This window comes from Pongo abelii, chromosome 22, assembly GCF_028885655.2.
Source record: "Pongo abelii isolate AG06213 chromosome 22, NHGRI_mPonAbe1-v2.0_pri, whole genome shotgun sequence".
Lineage (NCBI taxonomy): Eukaryota > Metazoa > Chordata > Mammalia > Primates > Hominidae > Pongo > Pongo abelii.
This window is the reverse complement of record NC_072007.2, coordinates 54,332,918-54,353,721: the sequence shown is the minus strand read 5'-3', so window position 1 is coordinate 54,353,721 and position 20,804 is coordinate 54,332,918. Positions and strand designations below refer to the sequence as shown.

Below are 20,804 nucleotides of genomic sequence, written 5' to 3'. Positions count from 1 at the left end.
GTGGCGCAAGAGCCACAGGGTCTGGCCTCACCTCACGCACATGTCCGCCTCGTACTTCTTCCCATAGAGGATCCCCAGCAGGGACGGGTTCTTGTTTCCTCTGAAGTTCAGGGTTACGTCATAGACAGCTGCGACTGTGGGAGGAGACGGGAGGGTGGGTGACCCGGCCCAGGTGGCTGCGTGTTCACTGCCAGAGGGAAAAGCAAATTCCACCCGGGACCCGGCCCCGTCCTGGGGAGAACACACCAGGACCTCTTCTCCGAGTTTTCTTTCCCCCTCTCTTTTCCCCGTTCTCCTCTGTTGGCGAGGGCATTTAGTGGCTGACGTTTCCCATGGGGACTGACGCTGTGAGTGTGACCCTGCTGTCTGGCTGTTTCCTGTTCTTTGTCCCTTTATTTCGACTCCTTTTGGATTAATAAGATATAATAATGATTATTTTCCCTTCATAAGGTTTTGCATTATGTATTTTTTATTTTGTTTCTCATGAATTAGCATTTTATCACCTCAAAACCTGACACAGGAACCTTGCAGTGCCAACCCCCTCACTTGATTCCTTTCGTGGGAACCTTGCAGCGCCGACCCCCTCACTTGATTCCTTTCGTGGGAACCTTGCGGCGCCAACCCCCTCTCTTGATTCCTTTTGCACTTTTGCTCTTCTGTGTTCACATGGAATGTACTCTTTTTTTTTTTTTAAGAAATCACTATTTTCCATGAGCATAGCGGTGGCCCCGGCTCAGGCAGTCTGGGGCCTACCTGTCCCCCGGAGGCACTTGACCGCGGTGGTGAAGCCCTTGGTCCGCGGCAGCAGGTGGTACTTGAGGACGGGAAGCCCCTTAGCAGCCGCCACCTCCATGCTGACGCGGTGCTTGGTCTCCGTGAAGCGCGTCCCCTCGCAGTACAGGAGAAACTAGGATCAACACGGAGACACAGTCACTCCACAGAGCAGCTGGGGTGGGTGCATGTCCGGGCCACGCCTGCCTTTCTGACAGGCAGCAAAGGTTGTGGCTGAATTTGTGGAAATCTTGGAACCGCTTTAGCGAGCAGCATGGGTTATGACTGAAAGGTTCTTTTATTCTAGGGCCACAGTCTGCACTCCAGTCACACACGTTCACTCACACAGGAGAGCTCTCCAGAAAGAACTTTCCAGAAAGAAGTGAAACATGAAGGTGTGTTGGGGCAGCAGCCTCTGATCAGTGTGAAAACAGAGACGGTTTCATCCACTTGCCACAGCATGAATTAGAAATGTTAACAGCAGGCCAGGCGTGATGGCTCACCCCTGTAATCCCAGCACTTTAGGAGGCCGAGGCGGGTGGATCATGAGGTCAGGAGTTCAAGACCAGCCTGGCCAACATGGTGAAACCCCATCTCTACTGAAAATACAAAAATTAGCCAGTCGTGGTGGTGTGTGCCTGTAATCCCAGCAACTTGGAGGCTGAGAGAGGAGAACTGCTGGAACCCAGGAGGTAGAGGTTGCAGTGAGCTGAGATCATGCCACTGCACTCTAGCCTGGGCGACAGACTAAGGCTCTGTCTCAAAACAAAAAAAAAGAAATGCTAACAGCAGGCTGGTGCGGTGGCTCATGCCTATAATCCCAGCACTTTGGGAGGTCGAGGCGGGCAGATCACCTGAGGTCAGGAGTTTGAGACCAGCCGGGCCAACATGGTGAAACCCCATCTCTACTAAAAATACCAAGAATTAGCCAGGTGTGGTGGTGTGCACCTGTAATGTCAGCTACTTGGGAGCCTGAAGCAGGAGAATCGCTTAAACCTGGGAGGTGGTGGTTGCAGTGACCCGATATCGCGCCACTGCACTCCAGCCGGGCAACAGAGTGAGACTCCGTTTCAAACACACACACACACACACACACACACACACACAAAACGAACAAAAAAACAAAACAAAAACAAAAAAATAGAAATGCTACCAGCACAGGCAGCCCATTTTCCAAGACAGACCAGGAAGAAGGAACAGAAAAAGGAATGGGGACGCACACTGAGCAGGGCAGGCAGAGCCAGGGCTCACTGGGGGCACCCTGCTCTGCCCCCTCCCCCCGCCAGGTCCCCTTAGGACGGCGTGGTCAGAGCTGGGATTGCGGTGAGTAGTAGGCAGGTGGCCCAAGAGAAGCCTCCATGCCTGCAGCTCGGATGGGGGAGCCATGGCCCCATGGAAACAGCACCCCGTGTGCAGAGGCTCTCGTGGGGTTTCCCAGCCTGGGATGTGGGCAGCGGTGCGTCAGGAGTTGGCGTGGCCTCCTCCCGGCATGCAGGTTGTCAGGCTGCTCCGCGCACTCACCCACATGTACTCGGGGTAGTCGGACAGGCGCCTCAGCCCTTCGACCACGGTGTCCCGGTCCTCCTCCCACTTCCTCTTGCAGAACACGATCTCCAGAAAGTACCACGTCCAGCCGATGAGGGGCACGTAGAGCAGCTCCTTCTTAGCGAGGACCTTGGAGCTCTGGAGGGAAGAGAATGAGGGGCACCTGGCACTTCAGCGTTGGACAGAGGCCAGGGGCTTGGCCAGGCTCCCGCTGCACCCAGCTCCTGTGTGGTGTCGCTCTAGGAGTCACGGCTTTGTGGCTCAGGGGGTCTGTTGTGAAGGAGGACCCAGCTTCTGAGCGTGAAAGGATGGCCCCAGAAATGAGGAAACTGAGGCTCAGGCTTGGCTGGGAGGGCCCTCAGGGAGGGTGGGTGAGCCGGAGGCAGAGGCTGCCAGGCTTCCTGGGGGTGGCCTGGGGGTGCTGCCTCACACAGGGGCTTTGACTGCAATGAAATTCCTCTGCCAGCATCGGGGAGTAGTTTAGGTTTCATCCGAGGCAGCTTAGCTAACAGAAGTGGTTCTGCAGGGACGCAGGTGGGGTCATCTCAAAGGCAAAGGCTATGATGAGAAAGGAGGGCACAGCTCGGGGACAGCTGAGGCCCTGCGGGCCAGGGCCCCTCATCCAGCCAGGCACCACTGCCCAGCTCAAAGAGACGCCCCAGGAGGAACACCCAGGGACTCGGACCCCAGGGGCCTCCCCAGCACCTCTTCAGGAACTCCCCTGCTCCCCTAGCCCTTTCCCTGGGAAACCCAAGGCTCCCCCAGCTCCTCTGCTGGGACCCCCACTGCTCCACCCAGCACCTCCCCTGCCCAGGGCCCTCTTGCTCACCCCCAGCACTCCCCTACTCCCCCAGCTCCTCCCCAGGACCCTTGCCACTCACTCCCAGCACCTCCCCTGGAAGGTGCTCACCCTAGCCTCTCCCTGGGACCCCCTACTCACCCCCAGCCCTCCCCAGGACCACCCCGCCCCGCTCACTCCCAGCCCTCCTGGGACCCTGCCCCGCTCACTCCCAGCCCTCCCCGGGACCACCCCACCCCCAGCCCTGCAGGGACCCCCTGCTCACCCCTGGCCCTCCCTGGGTCCCCGCTCACCCCCGGCCCTCCCCGGGGCCCCCCTGCTCACCCTTAGCCCTCCCCAGGTCCCCGCTCACCCCCAGCACTCCGAAGCGCTCACACATGGTCCACCCACAGAGGAAGTCGATCTCGAAGTTGTGGTTGAGGATGATGACCGCGTGCTCCTTCCCAAAGCGCTCTACTGTGGCCTGGTCCGTGAACAGCGTGCACTCCGTGCAGGACCACCACTCCAGCAGCATGACCAGTTCTGCGGACAGAGGGAGGGCGTTGGCACCAGTGGAACCCCTCCTCCTGGGATGGTCAGGGAGTGCCCGCAGGAGACACCTACAGTATTTTCGTCCAGAGCGGAAGTCTCTGCTAAACATGAGTTTTGATGACTTACATTGTGTACATTTTATGAAATTACAATGACCTACTCTAAGCAACAGTTGGGAGGAGACAGACGGAAGGTAGCAGCAGAAAGGGAGAGAACCGCCACTCTGCATGCAGACGCTGATCTTTACGCTCAATTACGATTCTCACGTGCACCTTGGTGTGGCCGAGTACTGCACAGCCATGCCCCGTGAGAGGTGCAGAAGATGAAAAATGTCACTAGATGATTAGGAAGCAGAATACAACCCTTGTATGTCCGCAGAACAGACAGTGGGAAAAAATAAAGAGTTAAGAGCGGAATGGAATTATAGATGACAGAGTAATAGGAATTACATTTTCTCCTAAAACTTGCTTTGGGGTTACACTGGTTTTCCATATTTTAAAAAAAGCCATATGAGGCCTAGCCCGCCCCCAGGAAGGCTGGCTGGGGGTGCTCTACGGGGCTTGCTGCTGGGCAGGTGGCCAGAGGCCTGCTGGGCCCCCAGAGACAGCAGGGCTCACCTGACCCCATGGGTGCTGGCATGTGAGAGGTGCCAGTCCCAGCTTTGAGTCCCTGTCCCCCCCACCCAGGGGTTCTTGGAGCCTCTTCCCTCGGTCTCTTCCCCTGGCTCCGGCCTGGTCGGCTGAAGACACTCTTCCCAGAAGTGTGGAGGGGCTCGTGCCGGGAGCTCTGTTTGCAGGCAGGAGACCTGCGCGCCTGGGAGGGCTCTGGGGATGCTGGGAACACGGCATCATCTGTCTCCTGATGGGGACTCTGGGACGCCCTCATTCACCTTCGGGAGAACTGCAGGGCTGAAGAGTTCCATGGTGAGAACTGCGCATCTTTGTCACACGTGGGCCTCAGAGGGAGTGAGTCCCGTTCAGAGGGCCGTGTACGGAAGGACAAGAGGGAGGCCAAGCAGGTGGGCCTGTTGTCAGCCACCAGAGTCTTGTGCCCCCCAGCCAGTTGTCCGGGAAGGACGGCCCCACAGAACCAGGACGCGGCTTCCAGCTCAGGACGGCCTCAGGCTTCTCGCGCTGGACACCAGCCCAGCTCTGAAGTGTGGGCTTTCTGCAAGGCCATCGCCTGGGGCTTCTTTTATACCGGTTATTTATAAAGGACACTAGAGACCAATTCCAAAGACATCCTATACGGGTGAACGAGGAGCCGCTACCCGAGATCACGCACCTCAGCCCAGGATGGCCAGAGACACCTGCAGACAGTGTGCAGGCGCAGGGAAGTGTCTTCCCAGCGGTCATGATGCTGCATGCACATGCAGGCAAGCAGAAAGGATGCAGAAAGGAAAGAGGGAACTCAGTTTGTGGCGGCACCGAGGGACCCCAATTCCTTTAAAAGACAAAGGTCGCCTGTGGGCAGAGGCAGTGAACGGGAGGAAATCCTGCGTGTGGGAAGAAGACCTGCTGACCAAGCCCCACAGCAGGCCTGCCCTGGCAGGGGCGCCCCCACCGCTGGCTCACCCCTGGCAAGTGCTCGAGACCTCTGCCTTTAGGGTCATGCCTAAAGGCTGAAGAAGAGGAATGAACTGAACAGGAGCCCACACAGCCAGCCAGACACAGGCACACTCCCCATGAATGTTCTGGAAAGACGAGCTGCGCTGTCTGGAGAATAGTCCCATCCAAAGGTCACCTGTGGCAGGCCCAGGGGCAGGTGGCACTTTTCCCTCGCCGTCGGCACGCGAAGGCGGCCTTCAGCAGATCTCAGGACCCCTCGGCCGACGCTGGCTAACTGCAGACAGCTGTCAGGGCAGGCATCTGTAAACTGTCCTGCAGGGCGGGCGGCACCTGGGCCCGACATGAAATTCCTTTTATCATTTCCTTCACTCAAATATATGCTTCCCTAAAGCACAATGAGTAAGCCAGCCATAGCCTATTTTTCAACCACGGATTTAAAAAAATCTAAAATTCTGGCTGGGTGCAGTGGCTCAAGCCTGTAATCCCAGCACTTTGGGAGGCCGAGACAGGAGGATCACTTGAGGCCAGGAGTTCAAGACCAGCTGGGGAAGCATGGCAAAAGCCCATCTCTACTTAAAAATACAAAAATTAGCTGGATGTGGTGCTGGGCACCTGTAATCCCAGCTACTCGGGAGGCTGGGGCATGAGAATCACTTGAACCTCAGAAGATGGAGGTTGCAGTGAGCCAAGATTGCACCGCTGCACTCCAGCCAGGGCAACAGAGAGACTCTGTCTCAAAAAAAAAAAAAACCAAAAAACAAAAAACAAAAAAAAAACCCCTAAAATTCACCCAATAATAGTACCAATTTATCGAGCATTGCTGTGTACCTGCTGTGCGCATTGATTTAGGCTTTATAATACAGCTCAAAGACAGGAGGTTTTGTCTGTGCTCTGCAGATGAGAAAGCTCAGGTTTAGAGACTGAGGCCCTGACTGACATCAGCAGGGAGTGAGGAGTCTGGGCCAGGCTGTTTAAATGGCTCCAAACCTGCACCCTTCGCCACAGCACCTATAGCTCTGCAGGTCAGATGACAGCAGAGACACACTGGCAGTGAGTTCAAAATGGGCAGCAAGAAGGCACCCGGCATTAAAGAATGAGAACAGGAATGAAGAACTGAAAATAAAACAGTGGTTCGGGGTCATTAAAAAACACTGGGCTGGTGCAGTGGCTCAGCCTGTAATCCCAGCAGCCCAGCAGGCTGAGGCAGGAGGATCACATGAGCCTAGGAGTTCGAGCCCAGCCTGGGCAACATGGCAAAACCCTGTCTCTACAAAAAATACAAAAATTAGCTGGGCATGATGGTACACACCTGTGGTCTCAGCTACTCAAGGAGGCTGAGGTGGGAAGACTGCTTGAGCCCAGGAGGCAGAGGTTGCAGTGAGCCAATATCACACCACTGCACTCCAGCCTGGGTGACAGAGCAAGACCCTGTCTCAAAAACAAACAAACATAAACAAACCCACCGTGAGGTCTGCTCTCACCATGCGCCCCTGAACTGGAAAAGGCTTCCACATAGCTCTGACTGCATAAGGGCTCCCACAAATGTATTCATGGAAATAAATCTAAGTGGAGAACATCCCAAATCCAACAAGTCACAGACAGAATTCACAAACCCACGCAAGCCCAGCAGATGGAGAGGCCGATTATTTCTGTTCTTACTGAGGCGTTTTTCTTGTGTATTTGTGGTCATCCCAAGTATCTGGGAATTTCATATTGATCTTAATGTATACCTCAATATTTCTTATTTTAATGCTTTTTTTCTACTTTCTTGCATTAAAAAAAGAGATTTGCCTTTTTTTCTTTCCTCATATTTTTCTAATACTTTAGAAGTTGTGTTTGATCTCTCTTCTTTCCTACCCTATACTTAACAAAGTTACCATTAAAATCTGAACCTGGGCTGGGCGCTCACGCCTGTAATCCCAGCACTTTGGGAGGCCGAGGTGGGCGGATCACCTGAGGTCAGGAGTTTGAGACCAGTCTGGGCAACATGGTGAAACCCCATCTCTAATAAAAATACAAAACAAAAAATTAGCTGAGTGTGGTGCAGTCTCAGCTCACTGCAACCTCCACCTCCCAGGGTCAAGCGATTCTCCTGCCTCTGCCTCCTGAGTAGCTGGGATCACAGGTGCCCACCACCATGCCAGGCTAATTTTTGTATTTTTAGTAGAGATGGGGTTTCACCATGTTGACCAGGCTGGTCTTGAACTCCTGACCTCAGGTGATCCGCCCACCTCAGCCTCCCAAAGTGCTGGGATTACAGGCATGACCCACTGCGCCCAGCTGAGCACTGTTTTTATTTTACATACGGTTTAGATTCATCCATCTCCTAATTTCTTTGGCTACCATTCTTTCTTGAAAATTAGACCCTACTTTTATAATTTTTGTTCTTACTGAAACACGTCCTTAAAAAATATTTAAGTGAAGATCTATGGGCAGTAAAAGCTCTCATTTTCTTGTTTACCAAAAACTTTTTATTTCATTCGTACTCTTGAACAGCACAGGGTGCTAGGTTGGCGATTTTCCAGCACATTGAGGATCTTCCACCTTCTTCTGCTGCTGCTGCCTGCCACAAGAAATCTGCTGTCGGCCTCACTGCTGACCGTCCAGCATGGTTCTCCAGCTTTCCTCTCCGGGGATTCGAAGACTTCCTTTTTTTGTTTGTTTGTTTGAGACAGTCTCACTCTGTCACCCAGGCTGGAGTGCAGTGATGCAGTCTTGGCTCACTGCAACCTCCACTGCCCAGGTTCAAGCGATTCCCCTGCCTCAGCCACCCCAGTAGCTGGGATTAGACACGTGCCACCAGGCCCAGCTAATTTTTGTATTTTTAGTAGAGATGGGGTTTCACCATGTTGGCCAGGCTGGTCTCAAACTCCTGACCTCAGGTGATCCTCCCGCCTCAGCTTTCCGGAGTGCTGGGATTAGAGGCGTGAGCCACTGCGCCCGGCTCCTTCTTGTCTCTGATGGCCTGTGATGCCCCAGGGCCTGCCTAGGTGTGGATTTCTGTGCATTTGCCCTGCTTGGTGTACACGTGCTTCCTGTATCTGAAGAATTGTGCCTTTGTCAGTTCAGGAGGTCCTCAGGCATCCTCTCTTCCCAGGAGGCTTCTCCTGTTCTCTCCTTTGGGGACAGGGGCCAAAGCCCTATTTTATGAAGTTTCTCATTCTGTCCTTACATCTTTTCACTCCTATTTCACATTTTTCACCTCCTTTGCTGTCACTGGATGATTTCTTCACATTGATGTCTGGTGTACCCATTCTCTCATTAACTGTGTCTAATCTGATACAAAACCCATCTGTAAGTTTTTGCTTTAAAATATCTACAGTTTTCACTGATAGCAGTTCTACTTGGTTCTTTTTCAAGTCGGGGCACAGTGGGTCATCTTTGGTCTGCATCTGCTGTTTACATTGTCATTCTTGATTATGAATTCATATTTAATTTTTCTTAATCTGTGGGATTCTTCAGGCCTGAATGAGAGACTTTCTCCAGAGAGTGTACTTTCATTTGCCTCTGCTGAAACCCAAGGGTCCCTGTTACCCTAGCTTGTCTCGCGCCCTCGCCCAAGAGTCCTGGTTTAGCTTCAGCTCCCTCTGCTACAGCTGCCCAAGGGTTAGGCTCCTGAAAGGCAGTGCTGACATTCCATTTCTGCACACCCCAGTTTTTGCTAAAGGGATTTGGTGGAAGGGTGGAGCTGAGAGGTTTTTGTTTCCTTACTGTGAGCCCAGAAATGCATTAAAAAGCCAGTTTCAGGCAGGATTTTGCTGTTTTGTAGTATTTTAGCTTCCGAATACTGCTAGAAAGTAGGAGTCTATAATTTAGTTTTCATCAGTTAATATTTGCCCTTTTTGTATATATTCATCTTATCCAGTTATACTCATGAATAACTCATTTGTATATTTTATATTATAGGATTTTCAATTATCCTTTCCCACAAAAAAAAGCAGCAGCCTTTTATTTAAAAAAAGAAACAAACTGGCCGGGCGCGGTGGCTCACGCCTGTAATCCCAGCACTTTGGGAGGCTGAGGCAGGCAGATCACGAGGTCAGGAGATCGAGACCATCCTGGCTAACACGGTGAAACCCCGTCTCTACTAAAAATACAAAAAAAATTAGCCGGGTGTGGTGGCAGGCACCTGTAGTCCCAGCTACTCGGGAGGCTGGGGCAGGAGAATGGCGTGAACCCGGGAGGCGGAGCTTGCAGTGAGCCGAGATTGCACCACTGCACTCCAGCCTGGGCGACAGAGCAAGACTCAGTCTCAAAAAAAAAAAAAAAAAAAAGAGAAAAAACAAACAAACCAGGAACTGAAGCATAACACATTTAAGACAAGCGAGTCTAAGGGCTGGCTTACTAGTCTCTCTGCAGACAGTGGGGTGTGGCAGGCATGGAAAGTTAGCTGACATAAACAGCCTTTTCAGCAGTGCTACCTGCTCCTGAACTGGAAGGAGATTGTGGAGACAAGGTTACAGGCCCGCCATTTCCCATATGAGACAAAGTGTCTATGCGCTCACTGTTTCCCACGAGACAAAGTGTATATGCGCTCACCATTTCCCACGAGACAAAGTGTATACGCGCTCACTGTTTCCCATATGAGACAAAGTGTCTATGTGCTCACCGTTTCCCATACGAGACAAAGTGTATATGCGCTCACTGTTTCCCATATGAGACAAAGTGTCTATGCGCTCACTGTTTCCCACGAGACAAAGTGTCTATGCGCTCACTGTTTCCCATATGAGACAAAGTGTCTATGCGCTCACCGTTTCCCATACGAGACAAAGTGTATATGCGCTGTTTCCCATATGAGACAAAGTGTCTATGTGCTCACCGTTTCCCATACCAGACAAAGTGTATATGCGCTGTTTCCCATATGAGACAAAGTGTCTATGTGCTCACCGTTTCCCATACGAGACAAAGTGTATATGCGCTGTTTCCCATATGAGACAAAGTGTCTATGCGCTCACTGTTTCCCACGAGACAAAGTGTCTATGCGCTGTTTCCCATATGAGACAAAGTGTCTATGCGCTCACCGTTTCCCACATGAGACAGTGTATAGGCGCTCGCCGTTTCTCACATGAGACAAAGTGTCTATGTGCTCACCGTTTCCCACATGAGACAGTGTATGGGCGCTCGCCGTTTCTCACATGAGACAAAGTGTCTATGTGCTCACCGTTTCCCATATGAGACAAAGTGTATATGCGTTCACCGTTTCCCATATGAGACAAAGTGTCTATGCGTTCACCGTTTCCCACATGAGACAAAGCGTATATGCGTTCACCATTTCCCACATGAGACAGTGTCTACGCGCTCACCATTTCCCATATGAGACAAAGTGTCTACGCGCTCACCGTTTCCCATACGAGACAAAGTGTATATGCGTTCACCGTTTCCCATATGAGACAAAGTGTCTATGCGTTCACCGTTTCCCACATGAGACAAAGTGTCTACGCACTCACCATTTCCCATATGAGACAAAGTGTGTATGCGCTCATGCAAAAACATGGAAACAGCATGAGAGTGTGAAATAAAACATAAGAATCCCCTCCTTTCCCCACTCCCTGGATATCAGCATCACGCAGTTTTCTCAGGCATCCTGAGATTTTTGTTTTCTTTTTTTTTTTTTTTTTAAGACAGAGTCTTGCTCTGTTGCCCAGGCTGGAGTGGTGCAGTGGAGTGATCTCAGCTCACTGCAACCTCCACCTCCCAGGTTCAAGCAGTTCTCCTGCCTCAGCCTCCCGAGTAGCTGGGATTACAGGTGTGCACCACCATGCTCAGCTAATTTTTTGTATTTTTAGTAGAGACAGGGTTTCACCATGTTGCTCAGGCTGGCCTTGAACTCCTGACCTCAGGTGATCCACCCGCCTCAGCCTCTCAAAGTGCTGGGATTACAGGCGTTAGCCACCATGCCCGGCCCCTTCTGGGCTTTTTCCACACATGTACACACCACACACCCAGCATCGTTTCTTAAGACACAGAATGAATCACGGCATCCTATGGGCTTTGTCATATACTCTTCCTTTTCACCTAAAACTGTACGGGCAAGATGAAGCTCTCCATGATGGCCGCAGACGGTCCCTGTATGGGCACAGCATAATTAGTCTCCAGTGACAGGTGCTTGGGTGGCTTCTAGTTTTGTGCTACTATAAAAATAATACAATAATGAGAATACCTGTGATAAAATGAGAACACCTGTCCAGTTGCATACTTTTGCATACGTCTCTGTAGGTTGCATGTTATTCTGTGGAACTGCTGAGTTGAAAATTGCAACCACTTAAACTGTTGACAGCCACTGCCAAACCACCCTCCAGAGATGTGCCTGTTCATGTCCCCACGATGCCCAGTGTGAGCGGTTACCTGTCCACAGGGAGTGTTGTTACCAAGCCTCTAAGTCTCTGTCCACATGACAGGTAAAGATCAGTTTCTCTATGTATAATACACATACGCACAGAGGCACATACGGACAGACACACAGCTACACGTGTTTGATATGCAGGGAGGCAGGACACCTTTTCTTTCAGGGATGCTCTGGTGTCGGCGCAGTGTGGGCAAGACACATGAGGGGCCATGTAGAGAGCTGTTGGAACTTGGTAACGGGTAAACAGAACTCAGCATTCTCTTTACTTTTGTTTAAACATTCCCATATGCTCTGGTAAACCGTGGGAAGCTGCTATTGCTGTGGGTCAGAATGGTCAGACTGGCACGTCACACAGCTCAAGCTAAGGCAAAGAGGTAGCCGGGTGCCTTCCTACAGCCTGCCAGCCAGATGGCCTCGGCGCCTCCTGCACAGCCCTCACTTCCTGTCTGAGAGCCCACGGCTGCCCCGTCCATGGTCCCGCGCCACCCCCACGGGAGCCCCAGGCGGCAGGGACTGGCTCGGCAGACACTCACGGCTCCAGAGTGAGTAGGCGAGGCGGCAGTTGAGGCGGCGGTAGAGCTGCTTGCTGACCGGCCAGAGCGCCAGCGTGCACAGCTGGACGAAGTTGATGACCAGACCGCTCACCACGAAGACAAAGCCTACCAACAGGTGCAGCACGAACTGAGTCTTCAGGAAGGCCAGCAGGCCCATGGCGCTGCTCAGGAGCGGGTGCACGGCCCCTCGCTGAGGACAGCCGTCCTGCAAAGACAGGGACAGGGACAGCGTCAGGGTGGCCACGCCCACACCCTCACAGGAACACCGGGGCACTGCTCACTGCACACCCCGCACACGCCTCACGCTTATACACACATGCTGCACAGCACACCGCAAACCCCACACACGTGCCACACACATACAAACCACACACATGCCACACACACCACACTGCAAAACACACACGCCACACACACACCACAAACCACATACACACCACGCCACACTGCAAACCACATACACATCACACACAAACCACACATGCCACACGCCACACACACACACACCACACACATGCCACACACCACAGCACACCACAAACCCCACACATGCCACACACATACCGCAAACCAAACACACACCACACACACACCACACCGCAAACCCCACATGCCACACACACACTGCAAACCACACACACCACACACATGCCACACACAGACCACAAACCAAACACAGGCCACACACACACTGCAAACCACACACATGCCACACACACACCACACCACAAACCACACACATGCCACACCGCAAACCACACACACACCACACACACCACACCGCAAACCACACACATGCCACATGCACACACCACACACACCACACATACCATACCACAAACATGCCACACACACACCACAAACCACACACACCACACATACCATACCATAAACCACACATGTCACACACACCACACTGCAAACCACACACGTTACACACACCACACCGCAAACCACACACATGCCACACACACCGCAAAAGCACATACACGCCACACACACACACCACAAAAACACACACATGCCACACACACCACACCACACTGGAAACCATACACACGTCACACACACACCACAAATCACACATGCCACACACACACACCAACCACACACACGCCACACACCACAGTGCACCACAAACCCCACACATGCCACACACATACCGCAAACCAAACACACACCACACACACACCACACCGCAGACCCCACATGCCACATACTGCAAACCACACACACCACACACATGCCACACACATACCACAAACCAAACAGGCCACACACACACACTGCAAACCACACACACCACACCACAAACCACACACAGGCCACACTGCAAACTACACACACACCACACCGTAAACCACACACATGCCACACACACCACACCACAAACCACACACACCACACATACCATACCACAAACCACACACATGCCACACACACCACACCGCAAACCACACACATGCCACACACACCACAAAACCACATAAACGCCACACACACACCACAAACCACACACATGCCACACACACACCACTCCACCACCCACACACACACCGTACACCACACCACACACCACACACACACCGCAAACCAAACACATGCCACACACACCAAACATCACAAACCACACACCACAAACCACACACATGCCACACACACCACACACCACACATATGCTACATATACCACACCACACCACAAACCACATACACACACCACAAACAACACACATGCCACACACACCACAAACCACACACACCACCTGCACCACACACACCACAAACCACACATACACCACACACATGCCACACCACACACCACAAACGACAGACACGCTCACACACGGTGCATACCACACTGCAAGCACCATACCACAAACCACACACACTGCACATACCACACCACACACACTGTAGCACAAACCACACACACCACAGTGCAAAACACATACACCACATCCCACACGCACTGCCCCACACAGCCCCATACCTTCTACACCACACACACACAAATTGCACCACACACCACACACTGCAACACATCCCCCCACCCCATGCACACTCATATGCACCACAGTCTCACACATACAACACACATCATACACATAAACATGCCACACTCACGCACACACACACTCTCCCATGCAAACCAGAAAGAAAAAACGAAAAGACTAGAAGAAATACACCCAAATATTGATAGTGATTAACTCGCGGTGAAGGCATCATAATTTTTATTTGATTTAGTATCTCATTTAAAAGATCCAAACTGCACAATCAATCTCTGCAAACAGAGCCAGGAGGCCTCACGAAACCCCGGTGTGGGAATCAATGCTTTTCACTCCCACGCTCGTGTGCGTATTTTAAGCTTGAAAGATTTCTGTTCTGGTTTCCTGCACAAAAGAAGTGACTCCCCAGGGGCTCCACCGGCTCCCCCTTTCCTTCTACGCACGTCTCACAGTTTCAGCGGGGAAGCCGGTGGCCCCCCTCCACTCTTGGCAGCACTGCTACTGAGTGGCCCTGCAACCCCCGAGTGGAGGGGGAAACCCGAGACCCCCGTGTGCAGGGGGAAACCCGAGACCCCCGTGTGGAGGGGAAACCCTGGCAGTCAGGCTGGCGGTGCTGCCAACCCCTGACTTGGTCCTCTGGAAGGGTACTGAGTGCACTCCCATGGTGGGCAAAGGGGCGGGCTCTGGAGTGGCGCCAGCTGGCCTTCCACATTCCCAGGGCAGCCCCTGTTCCACACCGCCAGCTGCCCCCACTGTGGCCATTCTTGCACCCAGAGCAAGGCTCTCCATGGACGCCCACCCCACCCACCCATAAAACCCCCTGTCCCGACTCCACAGAGCGCCCTCCATGCAGGCCCCCACCTTCTGCCTCTCGGGGATTTGCAGGCGCTGCCTTGAATGGCACTCGGGGGCCACAGATGCCAGTGTCACTCCCACCACCCTTGGACATTCTCAACCTATGGGGCATTAAAAGTCACCTCTCCCAGACACTGGGCCCTTGGCTCCCCAGAAACTGTGGGGACAAGAGCTCTGGTCATGGTTTAGAAATGGGCCTGAAACGCTTTCGCTCCTCCCCTCACAAGGTGGAGGGTCTTCTTCGCTTTCTGACTATGGCCTGGACTCGGTCATTGCATCTGATGAACAGCCTTGCAGAAATGTGCTACGTGATTGCCAAGGCTAGGTCACAAAAAGGACAGCTTCTGCCTGGCTCTGCTACCAGGATGGCCACATCACAAGGATGTGTGAGCAGCAGGTCCTGCCTGCGTGGAAGGGGCTGACCTCATACCCCTGAGGGGGCCACGCAGGAGGCAGGCCCTCTGGCCCTGGTCAAACCTTCAGATGAGCCCAGCCCTGGCCTCAGCTCACCTGCAACCCCACAGCACCCAGCTAAGTCACTCCTGAATTGCTGACTCCACAAACTGCAGGGTTAAGGAGTTTTACTGTTTTATACCACCACACTTTGGGCTGATTCATTAAAGCAGCAACAGGAAATTAATACCCTAGATAGAAAGGACAGAAAAGACAAGGGGGCAACAAAAACACTTTTTATGGGCTTAACTTGTTCCACGGTCTGTGTTGAACACCTCTCACGCATTCCCAGACTCTCAGACGACCCCAGCGGGATGCCATCACTGCCCCAGTTGACAGGTGAGCAAACAGAAGCACGGAGAGGCTTCGTGCATCATACGGGGCCACACAGGGAATCAGCAGTAGAGCCAGTGCCAGTATAGGCAGCGAGGCTCAGAAGTCAGTGCTCGCCCAGACACACAGCAGTCCCCCCAGGGTGGGCAGGGGACCCTTAGAGCAGAGCCTCAGACACGTTGGGCAGACCAGGCTTGCTGTTTCAGAACGCCTTTCTTGAGCTAGAGATGATGTATTCGACCAGATCTTGAGTTGTACACTGCAGCCCATCACCTGGCCCCCACCTGGCACACAGCAGAGCCCCAGGAGACCAGGTGGTCCTCACCCAGGGGCACACATCACTCCACACTGGCCCAGAAGAACCAGGGTCCCGAGAAGGCTGCTTGAGAGCCAGCACATCAGCTGTGATGCTCTGAGAAGCAGATGCCCGGGCTCCACAGCAGACCTGCTGATTCCGTTGCTAGGGCGCAAAGTACAAGAATCTGATTTTTTTTGTTGTTTTTGAGACAGATTATCTCACAGTTGCCCAGGTTAGAGTGCTGTGGCGCCATCTTGGCTCACTGCAGCTTCCTGGGTTCAAGTAATTCTCATTCCTCAGCCTCCTGAGTAGCTGGGACCACAGGTATGCACCACCACGTCCAGCAAATTTTTGTATGTTTAGTAGAGATGGGGTTTCGCCATGTTGGCCAGGCTGGTCTCGATCTCCTGACCTCAGGTAATCCGCCCAACTCAACCTCCCAAAGCACTGGGATTACAGGTGTGAGCCATGGCGCCCAGTCACGAAGTTTATTTTTAAAAATCAGGTTCTCAGCCGGGCGCAGTGGCTCTCACCTGTAATCCAAGCACTTTGGGAGGCTGAGGCAGGCGGATCACTCGAGGTCAGGAGTTGGAGACAAGCGTGGCCAACATGGTGAAACCCCATCTCTATTAAACATACAAAAATTTGGCGGGTGTGGTGGCACGTGCCTGTAATCCCAGCTACTTGGGAGTCTGAGGCAGGAAAATAGCTTGAACCTGGGAGGAGGAGGTTGCAGTGAGCTGAGATCACACCACTGTACTCCAGCCTGGGTGACAAGAGTGAAACGCCATCTCAAAAAAAAAAAAAAAAAAAAAAAGAACTTCATCCAGGAATAAATAACACATGATTAAGATGGGCTTGCTGAGTGTCCGTGCATAGCGTTATGGGTGTTGACAAGCTGAGCCGCCTGTGACCCCACCACACTGCAACAGGGAACATTTCCATCCAAGTCCTTCCCCACCCAGCCTGACAATGCAGATCAGCTTTCCAGATCTATAGGTTAATTTACCTTTTCTAGAGGTTCACAAACACAGAATCCTATGGCATCTGGCCCAGCCGGCCCAGCGCAGTGCTTCTGAGACGGCCCCGAGACAGCACCCAGGGGCGCATCCGTGGCTGCTGAGTGACCCCCACGGCATGGATGTGCCACGGTGATACGCTCCCTGCTGACAGGCAGCTGGCACCCAGCCTTTGGGGGCCACAGACAGAGCCGTGATGCACATTCACGTCCCAGCCTCTGTGTGGACGGAGCTTCCCCTCAAGAATCCACTTTATCAACCGTCCTTGGTGTCACAGAGCAGCCAGTCCCTGGTCCATCATCTGAACCTCTGGGCTAGAAAGTCTATGCAGAGACTCCCCGGAGAGCCCACACCTGCCCTCTGGCACATGTTTCTCCTGGCCCGGGTGCCACACAGCACTCAGTGCCCCCGGAACTCTGACGTCTTAGGTCCAGCTCCACTCACAGGAAGTCTCTGTGGCAGTAAGCCCAAAAAAGGGTGAATGGAGCCGGCCAATGCCAGATCAGAGGGGCCGGCTTCAGCCCTGGAGCCCAATTCTAGCAGCAAGTCCACCACCCTGCTGTGTGGCCCAAGGTCACACCCGGGACGGTGTCCCCCAGCTGTCTGCACGGCCCACGGCCTTTCAACGTGCTCCCTCGCCGAAGGTCACCTGCCTGGATCATCAACCTCTACCTCCTGGAGGTCCTAGATACGGAGTCCAAACACATGTCTTCATCACTTACTATGGACAAGACTCCATTCCAAGGAACATCTGCTGTTCGCCTGCTTAATTCCAGCCAGCGGAAATCGGGGCCTCTCCCGCCCGCCTGCCCCCACAAGAGTGCTCAGCATGGTTTTCCTGGGTCATTGCCATGTCTCTGTCCAGCCAGCAGTGTAGTCTCACTCACAGACCTCGCAGGTACCCTGTTCCACCTCCCCGCACCCAGCCTGCCTGGACCTTCTTGATAAACCTGACTGCGCAAACCTCCAATGGCAGCAGGCAGAGGCCGCCTCCCTCCCTGCAGAAGGGTGATGGTGAGGAAGGTGCCCTGCTTGGCCACACCGGTCCCTGCCTCCAGCTTCAAACTCCTTTGGGCTGGCAGAGCAGGAAAGCATTGGGAGGGGCCTGGACTCAGTGGCCCCCAAGAGCATTTGCTCGTGAGCCCATTAGAGCAATTTTTAGAAAATTATGCATCCCCAGACAATGTGAAGGTGACGTCTACATTTTTATTTTTTATTTTTCATGTATTTGTTTATAGAGACAGAATATCACTCTGTCACCTAGGCTGGAGGGCAGCGATGCCATCATGGCTCACACAGCCTTGATCTCCTAGGCTCAAGTGATCCTCTGGCCTCAGCCTCCCAGAGTGCCGGGATTACAGGCATGAGCCACTGCACCCAGCCAGCTTCTACATTTTTAAGCTTCTACATTTAAGTTTAAATATGCAAGGGGTGTAAAGTCTGGCATATTGTAGATTTTGACCTTGTAAAGCATAGTGTTTTTCTTTCTCTCCAATGTAGCTAGTAGAACCCAAATGCCATCATGATTTGACAGCCACCATTGGCACCTGTTTTCAAACCCCAAAAAAAAGCTCTTCTGGACAGCTGGCTTTGTTCCATTTGCTCTTGGAATCTGCATTCCCACTGCCCTTCTTCCATGGGATTTCATCATTGTGGAATATATTGAAAGTCTCTTTTGCTTAACATTAGGCTTGAAAGTCTTTTATTGATCACCCTAAACTAATATTCTGCAATGAAATATGTACGAACATCTAAAACTCACTTGCATATTTCTTATGCACAGGCTTTAAGCTAAAAAGGTCTCCTGGGCTACGTCACGGCACTCCCTCTATGTTCGTCCACATCTCATACGAATGAGGACAGCCTGCTCACTAGGACACCATGAGCACACCCAAGAAATGAATGCTGACAGAATACTGCCAAACATCCCGTCCCTGTTCCCATTTCACCAACTGTCCCCAGATGACCTTCCTAGCTTTGGGGATGCAGGGCCCCGTGGAGGACACACATGCATTTGGATGGCATGTCTCTCTGTCCCCTTTCCCCGAGACACTCCCCGCCTATTCTGGCCTGATGGTGTTGAAGAGGCTCAGGCAGCTCTTGCAGCATGCCCCACACCCTGGATTTGTCCATTTCCTCACAATTAACTCAGGTTCAACATTTCTGGTCAAGAATGCATGGCAGAGCCGCTGGGTGCTTCCTGCCACATCCCATTGGAGGCACATAAAGCCACTTGGCCGGCAATGTGGAACCTCCCCTCACTTGGTGACACCACTGACACCCTGACCGCAGCAGATAGCCTGGGCAGCCCCCAGCACCCCGGGGACCTTGGAGAACACCTGGGATAGAAGAGCCACACAGGGTGGGACCTCAGGGGTAGGACCTCTGGGGCTCCATCTGATTTCTGGGGCTGGGGCTGGGAGGTGTAACAATGGGCCTCTCCAGTCCCCATGGCACCTTTTCATGGCTGCTCGGATGCCACTGAGACATGGAGGACACTGAGTTGCTTCTGAGCCTCTTCATTAAACAACAGGTTTAGGTCGCCTGGAAGCCTGGCGCCAGTGCGTCTTGGTCCTGGGGCATGATGGCTGCTTCTTGGGTTTTGTCCTGGCCCCTGCACAAGCTACCAGGGTCTGCACCTTCTTAGATCAGGGGAGCAAAGGTGAGGCAAGAGGCTGCCTCTGCCTGGGCAGGGCCAGAGCACTGCTTGCCAATCAGAGCCCAGCCCCACACGCCCACACCCAATTCTGCCACCTTTTGTTAGGGTGAACTGAGTTCCTTCCAGAAAGGTAATGCCCAGGTCCTCGAAATGTGACCTTATTTGGAGACAGGGCCTTTAAAGTGGTAATTAAATTAAATGATATCATTAGGGTGGGCCCTGATTCCATCTGACCAGTGTCCTTATGAAAAAGGGAGACTGCGTGCAGTCAGAGCCCAGGTGAGAAGCCTCAGAAGGAATCCTTGACCTCGGATTGGCAGCCTCCAGGACCACAGGACGACAAAAGCCTGCAGCTGCAGCCCCGCCTCTGGTGCCGTCACACAGCCCAGTCGCACTCACAGGCCGCCTCATCCCAGGTCTGTAGTTCTGGAGAGGTACGGGCCCATCCCCGTGTTCCGCCATCCAGCCCACCCCCTGCCTGCCCCAGGTCCTTCGCTGCAGCATGCGACCCTCCTCCCCGTCGCTGGTCCCTGTGACCTTCTTCCTCCAAAACCGGCCAGGCAGAGGCTCTCGCCCACACGCAGTCTCCCCAGAGACCCCCCTTCTTTGCCAAAAACCCCAACCTTTCTGACGACGCCTTTTTATGGATTGGAAACTACAGTTCCGAGCCCACCACCTCCACGCCGCTGCCAGGCCCACCAGGCCCCTCCATTTCTTCCTTCTGAACAGAGGAGTCCCTGGTTTTCTCTGCACACATAGGACGGCAACTTCGTTTCTATGAGGGGTAAACACCAGTTCCTCTATCCATGAGCCTTTCATGCCTCTGTCACCAGCGCTGAAATCCCCCAGAGGAGATGGCACAGCCTCCTAAATACAGCACTATCTTCCCAAAATGCCACAGAGTGGCCACCCCAGCCAGCGTCCTGCTCTGTGCAGGGGCAGGAGCTGGGCAGAGCTGGGGTGGGACCTGCTGTCCTTGGGTCCTGGGGTCCAGGAAGAAGACGTCATCACTGGCAACTATTCTGGGATCAGCAGACGCTCCCAAACCCTGGAATTCTCCCTTTG

General features: G+C 53.1%; 1 protein-coding gene across 8 annotated transcripts in view; it reads right to left on the bottom strand.

The window, feature by feature from the left end:
* Positions 1-20,804, bottom strand: part of AGPAT3 (1-acylglycerol-3-phosphate O-acyltransferase 3) — a 122,797-nt gene that overhangs the window by 13,599 nt on the left and 88,394 nt on the right. For 5 of the 8 annotated variants that reach the window (XM_024239229.3, XM_054542431.2, NM_001133935.1 and 2 more), the window contains 5 exon segments: positions 12,094-12,319; positions 3,468-3,637; positions 2,293-2,454; positions 754-907; positions 32-134 (listed from right to left, as the gene is read on the bottom strand). In XM_024239229.3, the coding sequence (XP_024094997.1) occupies positions 32-134; positions 754-907; positions 2,293-2,454; positions 3,468-3,637; positions 12,094-12,271 (767 nt within the window). In that variant the 5' untranslated portion in view covers positions 12,272-12,319. 8 annotated transcript variants of the gene reach the window in all.